Source organism: Triplophysa rosa, linkage group LG1 (genome assembly GCF_024868665.1).
Source record: "Triplophysa rosa linkage group LG1, Trosa_1v2, whole genome shotgun sequence".
NCBI lineage: Eukaryota > Metazoa > Chordata > Actinopteri > Cypriniformes > Nemacheilidae > Triplophysa > Triplophysa rosa.
The window spans coordinates 35,154,239-35,174,097 of NC_079890.1; the positions used below are offsets into that span (position 1 = coordinate 35,154,239).

At 38.1% G+C, this 19,859-nt stretch overlaps 1 protein-coding gene across 2 annotated transcripts; it reads left to right on the forward strand.

The window, feature by feature from the left end:
- The first annotated feature begins 193 nt into the window (after positions 1-193).
- sec24d (SEC24 homolog D, COPII coat complex component) lies at positions 194-19,038 on the forward strand. Of its 2 annotated transcripts, XM_057342364.1 has the most exons (24): positions 207-322; positions 1,324-1,377; positions 1,621-1,815; positions 2,196-2,289; positions 2,381-2,577; positions 2,660-2,887; positions 2,991-3,130; positions 4,067-4,178; positions 4,269-4,396; positions 5,280-5,418; positions 5,816-5,931; positions 8,405-8,529; positions 11,699-11,890; positions 12,007-12,100; positions 12,748-12,864; positions 13,137-13,307; positions 13,398-13,494; positions 13,854-13,999; positions 14,119-14,257; positions 16,222-16,340; positions 16,558-16,737; positions 16,816-17,007; positions 18,539-18,631; positions 18,818-19,038. In XM_057342364.1, the coding sequence occupies exons 3-24, from the start codon at positions 1,662-1,664 to the stop codon at positions 18,956-18,958; spliced, it is 3,114 nt and encodes a 1,037-aa protein (XP_057198347.1). In that variant the 5' UTR covers positions 207-322; positions 1,324-1,377; positions 1,621-1,661; the 3' UTR covers positions 18,959-19,038. The 2 variants fall into 2 exon arrangements, with proteins under 2 accessions (XP_057198355.1, XP_057198347.1); XM_057342372.1 differs by lacking the exon at positions 1,324-1,377 and having other exon boundaries at positions 194-322.
- Positions 19,039-19,859: the final 821 nt, after the last annotated feature.

A 19,859-nucleotide genomic window follows, 5' to 3' on the forward strand; every position in this document is an offset into this window, starting at 1 on the left:
CGCCATAAAATTACAATAAATTACATTAGCTAATGCCTACACCTACCCCAACCCTAAACCTAACCTTACAATGATAAAAAATAGTAATCAACTGTTGTCAGCGTGACGAAAATTATGCGGTATTGAAGTGCGCATGCCCAGTGGAGGTAGCTGTATCCTTTCTAGCCAAAAGCCAGCGCCACGCGCATGCGCAGAGGCAGCTGCTTTGTGACGCGGGTACGCACACAGACACCGGGGCTGTGCTGGAGTTTGACGTGGCACTCTCGGCACGCAATTCAACAGCAGCGGTGGAAGGGACGCCCGTATCATCATTTTCTTTAAGGTACGCCTTTATTATTATTGTCATGTATTAATAAGAAAACAAACGACAGGTTTGCAGAACTATATAACCTAATGCCGACTTTACTCTGGAGGCGTTTTTATTACGTCTTTTTTGAGAAATGGAAAGTTTGCTTAATGTGACAGTTTCCATCTGTAGCAGAAAACGTTACTTTGTATCAATCGATTGACACCACACGCGCGTCGCTTATCTTTGTATCGATCTTGTGTATTTGCATACGGTGGAGTGTTTCTGAATGGACTTTATTCTGTAAAGTCAGCTGTTGTGTATTCAGACATTAAAGGTCTCCGTCATACCGTTATTTGACGTGGCAGTTCAGGGCAGTGGCCGCCTGATACTGTATATACTGTGCAATGTACATCCACACTGAAAACATTTCTGTATCACTCAAGCATCTCTGTTTTAATTGATCTAAACGTTGTTTAAACATATTGACACGTTGCAATGTATTATATCAAAGGCCATTCCTAGAGCAAAAAGTCATGATGCTTCAAAACTTTTCAGGCCACTCTTCATAAACATCATAGATGAGGACCAGTCCAGTGACTATGTTATCAGAAAAAAATGAATGTTTTAGTTGAAAAACAACTAAAATACAATTATCAATAATGTATTAAAACAAGGGACATTGCTTGGTGTCTCTGAGTTTGTCTAAAATCTACAGATATGAATCTTTGTGTAACATATGGAATTTGGGATAAGGCGGAGGAGAAATAATTAGTGTTGTGTTGAAATTTAATTATTTAGGTATAATAAATACCATAAAACTAAATGTATGAATACATACTGTATATAATTATTTCAGTGACCAAGAACATTTGCAGACAAAGAGGCCTAAATGTTTTGGATTAATTCTTCTTCTTCTTCTTCTTCTTCTTCTTCTTCTTTGAAGGTTAAATCTAATAGTGAGACCAGAATTGTTTTATTCTAACTTTTATTCGTGGCAGATTGTGTTATCATAAACGTCTCTTATCTCTAAACAGTTTAGTGTCAAAGTTCCTGATCACACGTGTGTAGGGCTGAGCAAATGATATCAGGTAAACTTTACAGAAAACATTTCATTACCCCAAGCATTTTACATTTTTTCTCTGGCTTTTATTCTCTCGTGCAAGGGTATATGTTACTCCTGTGGTAAATGCAACAGGTACTTTTAAAATAGCTATATTATCAGGTTACTATTTTATGGTTTCAAAACTAAAAGTCTCTTTCTGTTTTAAGCAAGCATGTATGCAAACTTCATGTGTAATTTTTCATTTTTGGTTGGTTGTAATTTTTTCCAGGTCACCGTTTTTGTTCCTGATTGGAATGAAAGAATAACGGCATGATGAGTCAGCAGGGTTATGTTGCTACCCCTCCATACTCCCAGGCCCAGGCTGGAATGGGGGGATACACTACTGGCTTTGGAAACCCCCCACCTCAGTCCCATTATGGGGTCTATGGATCTCCACCACAAGCTTATTCTACCGCTCCTACAGGTAATATGCTTCTGTTTGACTTTTTTCTGATGTTTTAATAAGAAAAAATAAGTCTTATCATGTCTTTATGTTATAGAAGGACCCTCGAGAAGCCAGGGTTATTCATATTTACATTCTTGTCAGTTTCATTCTTCTATATAAAACTCAGACCCAGATTTAATGAATAAAAACAAAAATCTTCTAATCTTCAATTTCTTAGTTGTTTCTGCTAGACAGAAATGAGAGAATGAAGAGCTAATAAAAACCTTTGCTCTTTTTAAGTAAGTAGGAGTCAACCATTCAGATTTTCTTCTGAGAAACAGATCCCACTTTTATTTATTTTCTAGTTTATTTGCCACTGTTCAGTTTTCATTCTTTTTAAATGAATGTGTTTTTTCTAGGTGTGCTGAAACCACCTGCTTCTCCTTCTGGAATGCCCCCACCACCAACATCCAGCCAGTACGGAGCGCACATTCAGCAGAATGGTGCCCACAGGTAAATCTTAGCTCTACTTTATGAAACATTATTACATTTTCTTACATAATACATACCTGCTAATATTTTAAAAACATTTTTCCCCCGTCAGTTTTCGACATCCTCCTGTTGCCTCCGCTCCCTCCATGTCTCCTTACGGGCAGCCTCCTCAAACCGCTTATCAAAGCATGGCACAAGCTCCACCCCCAACTCAACATATGACCAATCAAATGAGTGCTATGACACAAGCTCCTCCTCCAGCTCAACAGCTGACCAATCAAATGAGTGCCATGAACATTGCAGGTTATGGTAAGATGCCCTTTCATCATTGAATTTAAAAAAAGATTGCTTCTAGCTTCTGCTGACCCATATGGTGACCCATGCCCTTTAGGCCCAAGGCCCATGCACGCCCCCCAGTCCCCCTCCAGCGCAGCGGCACCCCAACCATTTCAAACACCCCCACCACCAGCAATGGGACATCCTTCACTGTCTCCCCTAGGACAACAGCCACCCTCAATGGGATCAATGGGAATGGCTGGCCCACCTGGACCAGGTGTTACTCTGGGGGGAAGCGTCCACCACCAAGCACTTGGACCCCAAAGCTATCCACAGCAACCAGGTAAAATGAAGGGTTTTCAATTCAGTTTGGTGCGAAAATGGCACAATTCACCTTCAATTGAGTTTTTAGTTGTCAAACTCAAATAGACATTGTATGCACGCAGGCCCATTTGGTGGACAAATGGCAGGACCGCAGATGGCAGGCCCACAAACAGGTGCTTTCCCAGGAGGCTTCCCTGGAGGTCCAGCCCAAATGGCAGGCCCGCCTCAAAAGAAGCTAGACCCTGATTCTATTCCAAGCACGGTAAGAGCAGAAAAAAGTTGTATTGCAATGTAAGCATTTTTATTTATAAACATTATAAACAGTGGCGCCCCCAGGATTTTTTTTATGGGGTGGCACAAAGGGGCCAGTACAAATCTTAGGGTGTCACATTTAAAAAAAATGTATTATGCCTGAATCTAATGGTTAAGAGTTTTGGCATTGCCATTAATACTACTGGGATCATATAAAGTTATTACTAGTCTTACGATTTAATTTCTATTTTAATTTACTAATATTTTCAGTGTTTGATCGATACATGCTAATTTGCTAATTGTTCTACATATATTTTTGACTATAAAAATATATGATAGTAATAGATGCCAAAAACTGCAAATCCAACAATTTAAAGATCAGCTGGTGGAGTAATGTATTAACCAGACATGCATAGTGATCGATCAAAATGCGAGTATGAGCAGCAGAAAAATTAAAATCCAATGCCTTAGCGACTAGCTTAATCTCAGTTAGCCAACCCGTATTAGAGTTTGATACAATAAGTTTTATCATACAATAAACCACGTTTTACTTACTAGTTTGTGAGTTTCGTCTCCAACCCTCTACCCCTTTCATGCGTGCTGACTGAACAGGAGCAAACATGATGTCACGTGCGTGGTACTGCAGCTGCCGTGCGCATATTAGTCGCGGTTTCGCAGGTTAAACGAGAGAGGAGGGGTTGAAATCGTATTCTACATAACACATTATACAAGTTATTTTTTTTACATAGTGCTTCGATAATGTACATTTTAATTAATAAATATTAATACTATTATTCTAATATAAAATATATATATATATATTTAAAAAATCTCATTCTGGTTGGGGGGTCCAATGGGGTGCCAGTGACTTTTTTGGGGGGCCGCGGTCCCCCTGGTCCCCCCTTGGGGGCGCCACTGATTATAAAGTGCATTGACTTCTTTGCAGACGCAAGTGAGTGAAGATGACCAGGCTAGAAGAGGAGGTCAGGTGTATGCTACAAACATCAGAGGTCAGGTGCCTCCACTGGTCACCACAAATTTTACCGTACAGGATCAAGGTAACACAAAAACTGGCTTTGCATCTAACACTTGTTATTATGAGATATGTGAGATTTTGTTTAATAGAGGAAACTGTCTGCCATGTTTAGGAAATGCCAGCCCAAGGTTCATGCGATGCACAACATATTCCTTCCCATGCACGGCTGATCTCGCAAAGCAGTGCAAAGTTCCTCTGGCTGCGGTTATTAAACCATTTGCCACTTTGCCCAAAAATGAGGTATGTGACATTTATTGAAGTAGTATCCCTTTAAAGGAATAGGTCACCCAAAAATGAAAGTTTTCATTTACTCACCCACCTCATGCCATCGTAGATGTATACATGGCTTTTCTTTTCTTGAGCTGAACACAAAGTTTGACTCCAGTGGGTTAATAAATGTATTCTGAAGTGTAGTTGTGGTTATTTTTATAAACATTTCAGTGTGTTCAACTGAAGAAAGTAAGTCGTATACATCTGAGGTGGCTGGAGGGTGAGTGAATTATGAAAGAAATTCATATTTGGGTGAACTGTTCCTTTAAGAGTGAACGGGATTCCACAGTCGTCCGTTGTTTCTACTGGAAAATACTGTTTTTGGAAAATGTTCAAAGTTTAATTCATGAGCCCTTTATGTCCTCTCAGTTTTTGTTTGTTAGTTTAATGGTGGCTTTGATGCCTTCAAGACGTGTTTAACTCTGGAATCTTTCATTGTTTTACACACATCTTTATGGTTCAGGACCTTATTAGGAAATGTTAGTGCTAGTATTCTTGTGAGAGACTAATTACTGTAAGTTCTGTCTTCAAGGAAGATGTCATAGAAATAAATGTTTTGCACTTTCAATTGAAGGAGGAAAATCTGAGTTTAAAGTTTTGTTCTTTAAACTGCATGACTTGATATTACAGAATCTATAAGACAAAATCCTAGATCATCAGAAATGAGTCAATCCATTCCCAATTCATGAATATTTTGTACATTGTTAAATAACAATTTACAGAATTACAGATTTTTTTAATGTGTTTTTTTTTTATCTTCAGTATTTAATACAGTATTATTTACTGTATTTTCAGGCTGTGTCCTGGTCTCAAATATTTTTCATTCTCACTGTAATCTGCTTGTACTCTATAGACGCCTCTGTACATTGTAAATCATGGTGAGGTCGGACCAATCCGCTGCAATCGCTGTAAGGCCTATATGTGCCCTTACATGCAGTTTATTGATGGAGGACGACGGTACCAGTGTGCCTTCTGCAGCTGTGTCAATGAAGGTTGGCACTTTAGCTTCATTTGATACCGCTGGGAACTTAATATTGCAACACACACATTAACACAATTACATTTGTATTGAACCTAATTCAATTAAGACGTAATTTAAACTCACCGTTGACCAAATATAGTGTTCGTGTAGCTCAATTAATTCATTATTGCACTACCTTTTTCTGGATAAAAGCGTCAGCCGAATACATAACTGTAAAAAGAATTAATGTGAATATGAGGAAAATATGATGTGTTATATAATATAAACGACACACTTACAATGTTTTAAAAAAGAATAATCTGGAAAAACATATGAATATTTCAAATGTGACCAAAACCTGCATGATGATACACATATGATAATTATTTGACAGAGCAATAAAAACTAAACTTTTTTATCATCATCAGTTCCAGTGCAGTATTTTCAACATCTGGACCATATGGGGAGAAGAATGGATCTGTATGAGAGACCAGAACTGTCGTTGGGCTCTTATGAGTTCGTTGCCACACTGGATTACTGCAGGGTAACTAAAAATACATTTAAGACAGTTATACACAAGATCTAGACATAAAGTTTTGTGGATTTGGGTAAATATATATGTATATATATGAAGAGTTTGGTTACAAAATGAGATGACTCCGTTTTTAAAATCTTTCAAAAATCATGTTTTTTTATTGTGCATTCCAATTAATATCAATCAAACTGCAGTTGGTTTGTTTTGATTTAAGCCATAATAACTCAAAAAATAAAGCTAACTAACACAATAAGACACAATAAAAACATGACAACACATTAGTTCTCAATCAGGGGGGCACAGAGGTACTACAGGTTGGGCGCGACGGTTCCCCGAAACCCCTCGATCACGAATGAACTAAGGAACGCGATTGCAAATTGATGGACGGCAATGTTCCGTCTGAAGCTGCGTGCATGCGTGGCTGCGCAGACTCTTTGTAGGTCCTGCGCAGTGCAATTTTAGGTTGCGCACAAAAGCATAATATCTACAAAGTAGGCAAACGTCCACACAGGAAGCAGCAACATTACCTCTACACCATCTTAAGAAACAGGTAGATCATACAAGTATGTTTTTCTTTCAGACTGTAATTTTAGAATAAGCGCAAGTCTCTCTCTCTCCCGATGAGTTCAGAGTGCGCGTGAAGGTAGTGGAGTGTTAATAAAGTGCCTTTTCATGTATTTCTGAACTTGGACGGCTGTTTAAAGCTGTTGACAGTTATTAAAGATGTAAAGCGCTATTTTCGACAGGCAAATGACACCACACCGCATCTGTAATATAAATTGCGATGTTAAAATCAGTGAAACGCGCACCGCTCTCGTGATCTGGCAGGTTAATCCTTTTGGAATAATGTCCAAAACACTACAATTTTGTAATGGTTTTAATGCAAAAAGCTAATGGTTCACAATGGTATTTTAATGGAAACCATACATTTCTGTGATGGTTTCTTTTCTTTTTATCAGCAGGGTATGTTACATTTACTGTATAATCTGATCAATCTGTCATATACAGGTATTTTTTGCTTCTTTATATATATATCTATATCTATCTATCTATCTATCTATCTATCTATCTATCTATCTATCTATCTATCTATCTATCTATCTATCTATCTATCTATCTATCTATCTATCTATCATCTATCTATCTATCTATCTATCTATCTATCTATCTATCTATCTATCTATCTATCTATCTATCTATCTATCTATCTATCTATCTATCTATCTATCTATCTATCTATCTATCTATCTATATATATTTATAAACTATATCTCAGATATTTTACACATTATCTTATCTATCTTCAATGTACAGTATGGGGGGGGGCGCGACCATGAAAAGGTTGAGAACCACTGCGATAACATAATAAAAACATGATTTTTGACAATTTTTTAAAACTGAGTTATCTCATTTTGGTACCAAACTCTTCATATATACAGTATATGTTATTGTGCATTCCAAGTGAAATCAGTCAAACTGCAGTTGGGTTGTTTTGATTTTAGTAATAATAACAAAAAATCGAACACAATAAAACATATTAAAAACACGTTAACGCAGTAATAAACATGATTTTTGAAAATTGTTTAAAAAGGGAGTTATTTGTTTTGGCAAAAGAACTCTTCATATTACACACATTTACTTTTTTGACATTTTAATTATGATATATATTGTCCACAATCTGATTATATTACACCAGCTAGGTTTACTATTAATATCGGATGTCCGTATCTAAATCGTAGCGTTTCCTCAAGGAATGTAATAGACTGTGGGTTGTCCTAATGGGGTCAGCATGCCCGATGAAACATCTGAAAAACGTTTCTTTCTTGGCAGTCACGTCGCATTTTATTTATTCAGGACTAGACAATAAACCTTGGGAATAACACACGGTATGATGACAGTAAAAACGTTGTATTGACATTCATACATGTTGAAATTTTGACATTTTACAATGTGAAATAAGTTGTATTGAAAAGTACAGGTCAACGTGTTCATATCTGTAATCTCATATCTGACCTCCGCAAAGAATCATTAACTGTTGAGTAGTTTTAATTTAATTTAATACAATTAACATACAATAAAATATTAAAATACATGAATAATAATTTAAATTAAATGTTATAACCAAACACAGACCGGAAGTTAACTTCGGGCCAGGCGCGTGCATCCAATGAAACCGTCTATATGAAAATCACTGTACACTTTCTCATGCATACAGAGTGAGTTTTTTTTAACAAAAAGATGGTGTTAAAAGTTTTTTTAAGTTTGACAACATGCCAGTTGAACATTCACACCAGGAAGTAAAATACACCTGCTATGACACAGTGGTTGACACAAGACCAACGTCTTTGACAAATCTGCAGTTGACTTCCTTTGGTTTCATTATTATGACTGATACTATAAAATAGTGAGCAACTGAACGGAGAAAAAAAACATCACTTTGAAGTTTATGTATAATTATTTGATGGTCTTTTCTGTCTTTAAGAACAATAAGCCTCCAAACCCTCCTGCCTACATCTTCATGATCGACGTCTCCTACACCAACATCAAGAGTGGACTTGTCCGACTAATATGCCAAGAGTTGAAGACGTTGCTTGACCGACTTCCCAAGTAAGTTAATGGAGCTGTGTGTGTAATTTTTTGGAGGATCTATTGACAGAAATGCAATATAATATACATAACTATGTTTTCAGAGGTGAATAAAGACCTAACATAATGAAGCACTATGTTTTTATTACCTTAGAATGAGCCATTTATATCTACAAACTAACGGTACTGTTTAGCGTGTTGACAAAATGTTTATATGCTCTCCTACTTGTAAGTCGCTTTGGATAAAAGCGTCTGCCAAATGAATGAATGTAAATGTAAATGTAAACATACACCGCGAGTCCCCTTGCATGGAATTCGGCATGTTGTTTCTACAGTCTACAGTTTCCTAAATACGCTATCTTCTACGGCGAAGAAGCGAAAACTTGACGACATCTTAGTTCTGTGTCAGCCATCGTAGTGCTTCAAAAGGGAGGGGGTGGAGTGAGTCGTTGCTTGCAATTCACAACCTCACCGCTAGATGTCGCTAAATTTCATACGCTGGACCTTTAAGACGTAACTTCTGACTTAAAGACTGATAGTTTTGACTGAAGGTATATTTATAGGACTGTATGATGGTTTTGACCCCTCACTTCATACGCTGACACCACGCTCCAGGTGTTTGGCTCAGAGGGTCTGTAGAGTCAAGTTGAAGCCCCTCCGTTCAAGTTCAACACGTGTTCATCTCGGCTACTATCAGCTTGGAATGTAAAAGAATCCACATTTCCCTGCCAAATATGGTAACAGGAGCACGAGAGAATAAAATATGGAGAAACAAAAGAATTCCAGTATCTCATCATTAGAAAATGCCTGCCTGAAGGAAGTCGGAAGGATTTTTGTGAAGGCTGAGAGTGAAAGGGTTCACCGGCTCTAGTCCTGCAACATGTCCAAGAATTTAAAGATTTCTGTGTGCACATGGCTCCCATTATTCTGTTTGTGTGGATGACTGCCAGCTGAAAGGTGAGCATTTGATTCACCGCTGGGGAAAATGTATATTTTTTACCTTCCTAACCGCCCTCCATTAGCTCCTAAGGGTATGTCCTTATTTGTTTGAGAGCTGACATCACTCTCCAAACAGCTCCAAATAAGCCTGCGGTATTATATCTGATTTCTCTCTTGTGTCCCTGGCTTTGCTTGCAAGATCGCTCACAGTTAATGCAAACCACATTGGTGCAGACTTGTTAGGGCCTGATAGGGTTTGTTCTGTGGGTAGAGAAGCGGTTTGGCATGGTTTTAATGACAAGGTTGGCATAAATGGACTGAGAATGATTCACGCTATCACCGTGTTTTCCAGTCTTGTGAATGTAGACATAGAAAGCTACAAACTTCAGATACAGGCGTCCATTTGGAATGCTTTTATTTATTGGCCAGCTGTCGGCTACTACTGTACATGGTGCTCTAGTACATGCGTTTTCACATTTTTATAATGCCAAGGACCCCCAATTAAGATGGACCTTTCGTGAGGGATCTATCTATAACTGTGTTAGAAAATTGTGAATGTGATATAACTGTTTATTACACGGCTCGTTGGAATACTTGATTCTGATTGGCCAGTCGCGACATTCCAAGGTTTGATATTCCCAGATAACAACCGCTCAAACTAATAACACGTGACCGGTACTACTTGTATGTTTAATATCCCTCCGCTCCAACAAAGGTTACCGTCTGGCGCCATCTTGTTTGTTAGGAACGTTAATAGCTGCTTGGGACTATATCTTTTCGCGGAAGGTTTATGCTTTCAAAATAAAACATTAATAAGCTAATAACATGTTTCAAATTCATATTTTTTGTCCGTTTTTTTTCTCATGTGGCAAGTAGCCGTGTAATAAGTGGGATAATGTACAAGCAGCTGGTTGTTATCGCGAAATGAGCCCCTTCTGTGTGGTACAAGACCCTCCGCTTCGCGTCGGGTCCTGATCACACTGTCAGGGCTTATTTCTGCGATAACAACCGGCTGCTTGTACATTATCCCTTACATAAAGACAACATATTATTTACGCAATTAAATAGTTGGCTACACTTGGTTGGATGTGTATAACCATGAAGGTAAATATTTTTAATTCAAATGTATTTGTACTGTAGCAACTTTCACTAAGACTGCGAAAGAAGACATGGTAGTGAGAAAAACTCACTAGAAAGAAACAAATATAAACAATTCTGGAAACTATGCATGTAGCAAAAAAGAAGTGATAAACACTTAGAAATGAAAAATAATCATGTTTCGTAGACATTTACAATTTTTGCTTTGTCTTTTTACTTTGAAATTTTCTGTAGACCCCTTGCAATTGGTCCATCCATTTGCAAGGGAAAGAGTCAGTTTTGGGTCACTCGAGTGAAATTGACATTTTGTTTAGCAGCCGCTTTTATTCAAAGCGAGGAATGAAATTCTTCTCTTGATCTTTCAAATTTTTTGATCTGAATGTGTATACTTGCACTCTGCAAATCTATAGTTTTTTTTAATATATAGTTTTGTGCAAATATATTAGTTAAAATGGATAACTTTGAATAAAGTAGAAAAATCAGCCAATAAGAGCCCAGAAATGTATTTCTTCTTTTTTTAACATAATTCTTAGTTACATTTGTGTTATTCTATACTGTAGTTTTAATTAATTTCATGTTATTCTGAAATGTGGAAAATATAAGGTATATGTAAGGATGAAGCATATGACCCCTAAACCCTAAAACATTGTAGATTATATTTATTCATTTGGCAGACGCTTTTATCCAAAGCGACTTACAAGTAGGAGAGCATATAAACATTTTGTCAACACGCTAAACAGAACAACAAGATATATATATATATATATACTGTATATATTATTTTTTTTAGACACAAGACAAACAGTTATTGGTTAGTCAAATAAATGCGGAACAGGTATATCACTATAAAATAATGTCATGTCATTTAAAGGCATAGTTCACCCAAGAATGAAAATTCTGTAATTATTTACTCACCCCCAAGTTGTTCCTAACCTGTATAAATGTATTTGTTCTGCTGAACACAAAGGAAGATATTTGGAAGAATGTTTGTAACCAAGCAGATCTGTTTGGTGACTGACATTCTTCCAAATATCTTCCTTAGTGTTCAAGAAATTGCACACACAAAATAGGTTTATCCTGTTTTGGTTAGGTTGCTTTTGAAAAAAATATAAATGCAATTCATACTTAAACGTTTCTTCTGTGTTTTCTAAAGAGAGGAGGGAGCAGATAGCTCAGTCATCAAAGTGGGCTTCGTCACATATAACAAGATTTTGCACTTCTACAATGTGAAGAGCGCTCTGGCACAACCACAGATGATGGTGGTCTCTGATGTGGCCGAGATGTTTGTACCACTGCTCGACGGATTCCTAGTCAACTTCCAGGAGTCCCGGGCTGTTATCAACAAGTAGCTTCATTACTTCAATCCTCACTTGTCTTTACAGTATATTCAATTATTTCTATTTACTTTTTATTAAGGTTGTTGACAATGTATTAAATTAAGTCCTTTATTGTTTCCAACAGTCTGCTGGATCAAATCCCTGACATGTTCGCTGAGACCAATGAGAGCGAGACTGTTTTTGCACCCGTCATTCAAGCTGGTGTCGAGGCACTGAAGGTAAATAAAAACATCTCAAAGGCTGATTTATTTACTAAACAATGTCTTCATCTGCGTGGCATTTGCGTCAGTCCATCTGCTCAGTCACTTTTCCAATTTATTTGCTTTGTACATAGTTGAAAAAAAGTGCATTTCAATACTGCATGTCACCAGCAGGCTTTGTTTGATAAACATGTGGTTATTTCATACTGTTTTACATCTTTTCAAGTTTTAATGAGCAAACCTTAAAGGCACAGTCCACGCAAAACATTTTTGTAAACATTTACTAAAGCAATCTCATATCGTCCCAAATCTGAATGACCATATTAGGTCTGTGTTATATTAAAGGTTTAGTTGACCTAAAAATAAAAAAAACTCTTTTGTCCGTGGAGCACAAAAGAAGATATTTTGAGAAATGTCTCGGTGATTTTGTGTTTGTAAAATGCAAGTCAATGGGGGTTAATGTTGTTTGGTTACCAACATTCTTTAAAATACCAGCTTTTGTGATCTGAAGAAGAAAATGACATGAGGTAGAATAAATTAAAAAATAATGTTTTGGGTGAACTATCCCTTGAAGTCTTCAAATATTAAGACAAAGTGTATATTTTTAGCATGTATTTTATGGAATTTGAATCCCCTCATGTTATTTATGGGGTTTTTTTGCTCAGGCTGCTGAATGCAGTGGGAAACTCTTCATCTTCCACTCCTCCATCCCAACAGCAGAGGCTCCGGGAAAACTCAAGAACAGAGATGACAGAAAACTAGTTGGCACGGAAAAAGAGAAGGTGTGGATCTATCCTTTCCTTTATAAAATCTCATGCATTTACACATAAAAATTTAGCTTGCACTAAACTCATAATGATTGTTTTGGTGATACTGATACAGCATATTAAAATAAGTTTCAATTAGTAAATGTATTTGGTTTTGTGAACATCTTCAACACATACAAATTTTACTGTATAAACGAACATGTGCCAATATTAATACATGCTGTCTGTAATAAAAAGTCAATAATAAATAGCTGTAATAAATCATAATCTTTATGGTTTGTTGTCAGACTCTGTTCCAGTCTCAGCGGGGTGTGTATGAACAGCTGGTTAAAGATTGTGTAGCACAGGGTTGTTGTGTCGACCTCTTCCTGTTTCCCAATCAGTATGTGGATATGGCCACCATGGGTGACGTGCCCACGCATACTGGGGGCTCGGTCTACAAGTACAGCAACTTCCAGGTACACATGTGTGCAAAGAATTAGAAGAGTTACTTAAAGAATTAAAGAATTACTGCCCTCTTGTGGTCAAGCATTGTTTTTCTTTATCAGGTGGATGTTGATGGTCGGTATTTTCTTAATGATCTCAGGAGAGATGTGGAGAAGTCCATAGGATTTGATGCCATCATGCGTGTCCGGACTGGCACAGGTCATTTATTCGTTACCTTTACCTGACATCTACTAATTTGCATTCACATTCAACAACTGATCTGTCAAGCTATATCAAAATACATTTAAATCACATTTAAAAATGTATAAAACATAACAGTAAAATATATTTAATATAAATTTAACAAACTACTAAAATATATTTATAGATATAATAGGCATGCAAATATATAGCTGCATTTTTTAAATCACTTTTAACATATTGTTTATGGACCTCTTTCAGTACCTTGATGGTCCCCCAGGTGTTCTCAGACCCCATCGGCTTAGCTAAAAGCACCTAAACACAAAATAAAGTGAAACTCTGCCAGAAAACGCATGCGTCTGCTATTCTCATTTAAGGCTTCAGGGCCACAGATTTCTTTGGCACGGTCTACATGAACAACACCACCGATGTGGAAATGGCCGCGGTGGATTGTGACAACGCGGTGACTGTCGAGTTTAAGCACGACGACACGCTCAGCGAGGAGTCCGGGGCTGTTTTACAGGTTTGTTTGCGTATATGCTAATGAGCTTCGATAGGTCTAAGAATAAGAAGGCCGGTTCGCCGAGGAACACAAATGTGTGTGTTTACACCTCCCTGTGTCTTTTTCCCACCGTTTCCCAGTGTGCACTGCTGTATACCACCGTGAGCGGAGAGAGACGCCTGCGAATCCACAACCTCAGTCTGAACTGCACCTCCCAGCTGTCTGAACTTTACAAAAGCTGCGAGACAGACGCCCTCATCAATTTCTTTGCCAAGTCAGGTAACTGCCTTCTGACTTTTTGTAACTTTGGCGGTTCGACCTTTAAAATAAGAATCATAATGCCAAATTGAAAAAAAAAAATTCAGAAATGAATGAGAATGTCAAAAAAGTGAAAGAATTTTCCCAGATGTAACTACCGTAGACCAGTGGTTCTCAAACTGGGGGCCCCAAGATGGATCCAGGGGGGCCACAGATTTTGTGGCATTTTATGAAATATAGAAATTTATCATAGATTTTATGCAATCAAACATCAGAAAAATGACGCCACCAACCAAACGAATTGAGGTTCCAGCATTGTATAACTGAATGTTTTTGGTTTAATTAAAATTCTAAGTTTAAGATTATACGTTTTTACATGGGGGGGCGCAAAGCGATGCACTTAACACAAAGGGGGCCTTACAACGAAAAAGTTTGAGAACCACTAGCCTAGACGGTCATTATACTGAAAACCTAATTTAATGCAAATCTTTTATTTAAAGCTATTGAACTGAACTTGAAGGCACATCAGAGGTTCTGAAAATGACACGGATAGAACAGATGAAGTACTAATCAAAATATCTGATGGTATAATATAATACAATTTATTTCTGTCAGCTGGCACTTACATTTGAGTCATTTAGCAGACGCTTTTCTCCAAAGCGACTTACAGAGAGTCGCTTTGGATAAATTTGGATACATTTAAATAGAAATCGATTTTCAGCTGAATATAGCTCACACAGCGCAGGTGTTTCTTAGTCTAAACACGCATTAGAGTTTACATTTTACACAGTTCACAGCCTACTTAAATAATGATGAGCTAATGGACTGCAGTAATGGAGCAGTTGCAGAAGTAGGTCTCTGTAAGCACTCAAAATCCAGCTGCACGATGGGTAATTTCACTGTGCACATTATATTCAGCATTTAGCATTTATTATTTGTTACGATTGTGCCGTCACCTGATTTGCATAGTCAAAGGTGCAATCCATATCTTTTTTGGGTTAAAAATAAACTTCAATCAGGTATTGAGCAAGTGTTCAAAACTGTCTCCCTACTTTACTCTGGTTAACAACGGTAAGTTTATAGTCGTGATTCATTTTGATGTAATGATTTAAAGGAATAGTTGGCCTTCAAAATAAATATCTGTCATCATTTACTCACCCTTTTGTCATTTTAAATCTGTGTGATTTTCTTTCTTCTGCAAAACACAAAAGAAGATATTTAGAGAAATGTCGGGAACCAAAAACCGTTGGTCCCCATTGACTTCTATCGTATTTACACAAAACCAATGGAAGTCATTGAGGACCAAAGGTTTTCTGTTAACAAATTTTTTTTTCACAATATCTTCTTTTGTGTTCTGCAGGAGAAAGTCATACAGGTTCGAAATGACAAGAGGGTGTTTAAATAATGACAGGAATTTCATTTTAAAGGTGAACTATTCCTGATTTCATGGGATATGTCAGTTTTCCTTGAACGCACATATGCTTCTAATAAAGATGGTGATGTAGAGCAGTGGTTCTCAAACTTTTTTGTTGTAAGTCCCCCTTTGTGTAGAGTGCATTGCTTTGCGGCCCCCCAAATAAAGACTTATAATCTTAAACTTAAAATTTTATTTAAACCAAGAAAATATTCAGTTAAACAATGCTAAAACATCACTTCTTTTGGTTGGTGGCGTTGTTATTCTGATGTTTGATTGCACAAAACTTATGATAAATATCTATATTTCTAAAATGCCACAAAATCTGTGGCCCCCTGGAACCATCTTGGGGCCCCCCAGGAGGCCACGGCCCCCAGTTTGAGAACCACTGATGTAGAGAACAAAGATCCGGCTCGCACCTTTGATATATTAAATCAAGGTGCAAAAACTATGCAGATGGCACACGCACTTACTGCAAAACTATCAGCGATGCAGTGCAGTCATTTTAAACTTTCTTTCCTTTTATATATGCACCTTTTAGTTGATCGTGTTGGTTGATTTTCTCCTCCAGCCTATCAGGCCATGCTCAGCCAGCCACTGAAGACGGTGAGGGAAATCCTGGTCAACCAGACCGCTCACATGCTGGCCTGCTACAGAAAGAACTGTGCCAGTCCCTCAGCTGCCAGCCAGGTAACGTTTTTCAGACCAGCATGCCCATGGATGCACAAATTTGCCCAATTGCATTTGCTATTTAAACAATGTGGCGCAGGCCGCGGAAATGACTGCGTCGAGTTGAAACTAGCAAAAAAGAGTTGCGTCGCGCCGCATTGCGCCGAGTGTATCATAGGGCCCATTGCCATTGTTCCCGTTGTGCATTTGTGCAATGTCATTCATTTCCCCCCTGTAGCTAATCCTGCCGGATGCGATGAAGGTGTTCCCTGTCTACATGAACAGTCTGTTGAAGACTCCATCTCTAGTAGGCAGCGGTGAGCTCTCCACAGACGACAGGGCCTTCTACAGACTCATGGTTATGGCTATGGGAGTGGAGGAGACGCAGGTCCTGCTGTACCCACGGCTCATCCCACTGGTGAGTTACTCGCATAAAACAAATACTTCTGTCAAGCACTGAACGCTGCAGTTTACACATAATCTCTGGCACTTTCAGCACAATATGGATGTGAGCAGCGAGTCTATACCACAAGCGGTGCGCTGTTCTGAGGAGCGACTCAGTGAGACGGGCGTCTTCCTGCTGGAGAACGGCCTCTTTATGTTCCTCTGGTTGGGACAGGCATGCCCGCCCGACCTGATCCAAAATCTCTTCAATGTGCCATCTGTGGGCCATCTGGCGACAGAAGGAGTACGAGGCTTTTGTTAAATATCACTTTTATGGATTTATGTCACTAGCCGGGTTTCCATACAAAGTTGCGAACTTATCGCATGCGCAAATTTGGAACATCGCATAAAAGATTTGCGAATAAGCACCATTTCCATCCAACTAGTCAACCGTCACTTCCTAATAAACTGCCACTAAATATCAGTAAGAAAAGTAAGAGAAGTCACTGAATATAATGATTTTCATATAGATTCATGCTTGCGCAAGCAGACGATTGCAAAACACAATAAATGTGGCGCTTTTGTGGATGCCTGCTGTTCGGGAAACACAGTCGTGACCGTTCTAAGAGGCGATTACAGAAATACTTGACGACTTTGCTCAGGCATTTAAGAATGACCGTAACAATGATGCTGTGTCGCAAGATCAGTACTCTGGTTAGTCAGGTTACGCCGTCTCTTTTACGTCAGTTACGTGACTTTTTGGAGGAATTTCTTCGGCAAATGCGTTTCCGTCTCCCATTATTCGCATTTTCGCAAAAATGAAAAACCACTTCAAGCGAGCGTGAAAACGTTTTTGCGAATGAAGGGTTTTTAATTAGAAATTTGGCGTTTCCATCACTCGTTTCTGATGCGAAACTTCCAAAACCAGAAGTGATGGAAACCCGCTTAGTGTGTGGCCTATTGGCCTTAAAGGGACAGTTCACCCAAAAATGAAAATTCTGTCTTCATTTACTCACCCTCAATTTGTTCCAAACCTGTATACATTTCTTGGTGCTGATGAACGCAGAGAAAGATATTCGGAAGAATGCTTGTAACCAAACAGATCTTGACTACCATAAAAATTGCTTTGTTCTGGTGAACACAAAAGAAGATATTTGTATCTGTAATGTAGGAAAGCAAACAGTTCTGAAGCACTTTTGACTACTATTGTCATTTTTCCTACTATGGTAGTCAATGGTGGCCAAGAACTGTTTGGTTACTAGCATTCTTCCAAATATCTTTCTCTGTGTTCATCAGAACAAAGAAATGTATACAGATTTGGAACAATCTGAGGGCGAGTAAATGATGACAGAATTTTTTTTATTTTTGGATAAACTGTCCCTTTAAGATTCTTCACCACTTTTTCTGAGGATTTCTTTATTGTTTTCCTCAGCTTTGTCCATTGCTTCTAAAGCATCTGATAAATGACTAAATGTACGTTTTAATGAAAAATTGTTGCATTGCCCATATTAACTCTTTGTTGTTTTATATCCAATAAGGCAAATAGGAGGCTTTTCATTTTAAAATCACGCTGGAATAAAATCGGACGCATTACATTAAAAAAGAAAATGTAAAATTCACCTTTGGAGATCAGTGTATACGTATAAAGTGCAGTCATTCCTTTTGCATGACTCTACTCCAGGTTTGGCAGTAAACAACAAGTCTTTTCCCCTCACACCATTGATCTCATTCCTCACGTTGTTTTAATCAAGCAAGCCTGTTTCTTCAGTTGTTTTCATAATGGGAATGAACACGAGAGCTGTGGTGATAACTCCTGATGTGCGATTGTCTTACAGCAGACATCATTACCTGCGCTGGATAATCCTCATTCCAGGAAACTTCATTCAATCATCTCCAGCATTTCCCAGCAGAGGGCCAAATCCACGAAGGTACCGTTCATGCGTACTTATCCATCTCCTCTGTTGTGTTTTAAAAAGGGGTCTGCTACGTATTTCTACACGGTTTTAATCCTTTGTGTGATGTTTCTGGTAGGGATGCACCAATAGGATCTTATATCCTCACCTGATATTTATCTTACTATTGTGCATGTAATGGATGCATTTCTCTGTGCGCAGCTGCTGATAGTGAAACAGAAAGACAGAGGAGAGACGTCGTTCCGTCAGCACCTGGTGGAGGACAAGGGTCTTCACGGAGGGGCATCTTACATGGACTTCTTGTGTTTCGTCCACCGCGAGATCAGACAGCTTCTTACTTAACCAGAGTAAAATAATGTTGTAACAGACAGCCTCCTTCATTTCTATCATGTAAAGCTGCCTATAATATATGACCAAAATCATTTCTGTAGTTGAGTGTGTATATGTACTTTATACTTGCATTTCACAGTGGTGTCACAGTTTTACACCTTAAAATGCTCCAGGAGGTATTCAAAAAATATGAGCGAGCGCTTCTCAAAGGAAAACCGAAGTCCCCGAATTCAAGGTCTATCAAAGAGAAACATTTGACACAGTCGACCTACAGCATAATGACTAAATCTGGCTTGTACTGTGTGGATTTGGGGAAAACAGTACGTGTCTATTTTTTCGGATGAAAATTTGTGCTGCGTCTATTAAATTATTACATAACGTCTTTGTGAACAAGACAGTACAATGCTTTTATTTGTATAACTTCAGGGATGGACATCACACAAAAATCTAAATCTAGTCATGGATAAAAATAAAGCGTATTGGTATTTAGTCAGGAGTGACTACAACCGTCCATTCATATATTCATACAGTAGTTCAAATCTATACATCAACATCTATGTTTGCTATATAAAGTCTTTGTTTAAATGTTTTACTGGATGTGATTATGCGCATCACTCGTTTTTACATATGGTTTGTGGTATATGTTTCGGATACAGCAGGATATTTAAAGGGACACTCCACAACTTCTCAACATCATTCCGTCAGTCTTACGATGGCAGTCATCATTCCTATAATAATGATCTTATAATCGAATTCTTTTTGCATCACTTATAAAAAGGCGTTAAGTGTCCTTTACTGAATAACTGATGTTGACTAAAGCTGGAACGGCCTTCTCTGTTTTTTTTTGTTGTTGTTTTTTGGTAGTCATTCATACGAATTTGCTCTTTGAAGCAAATCCGACGTGGCATTGAAA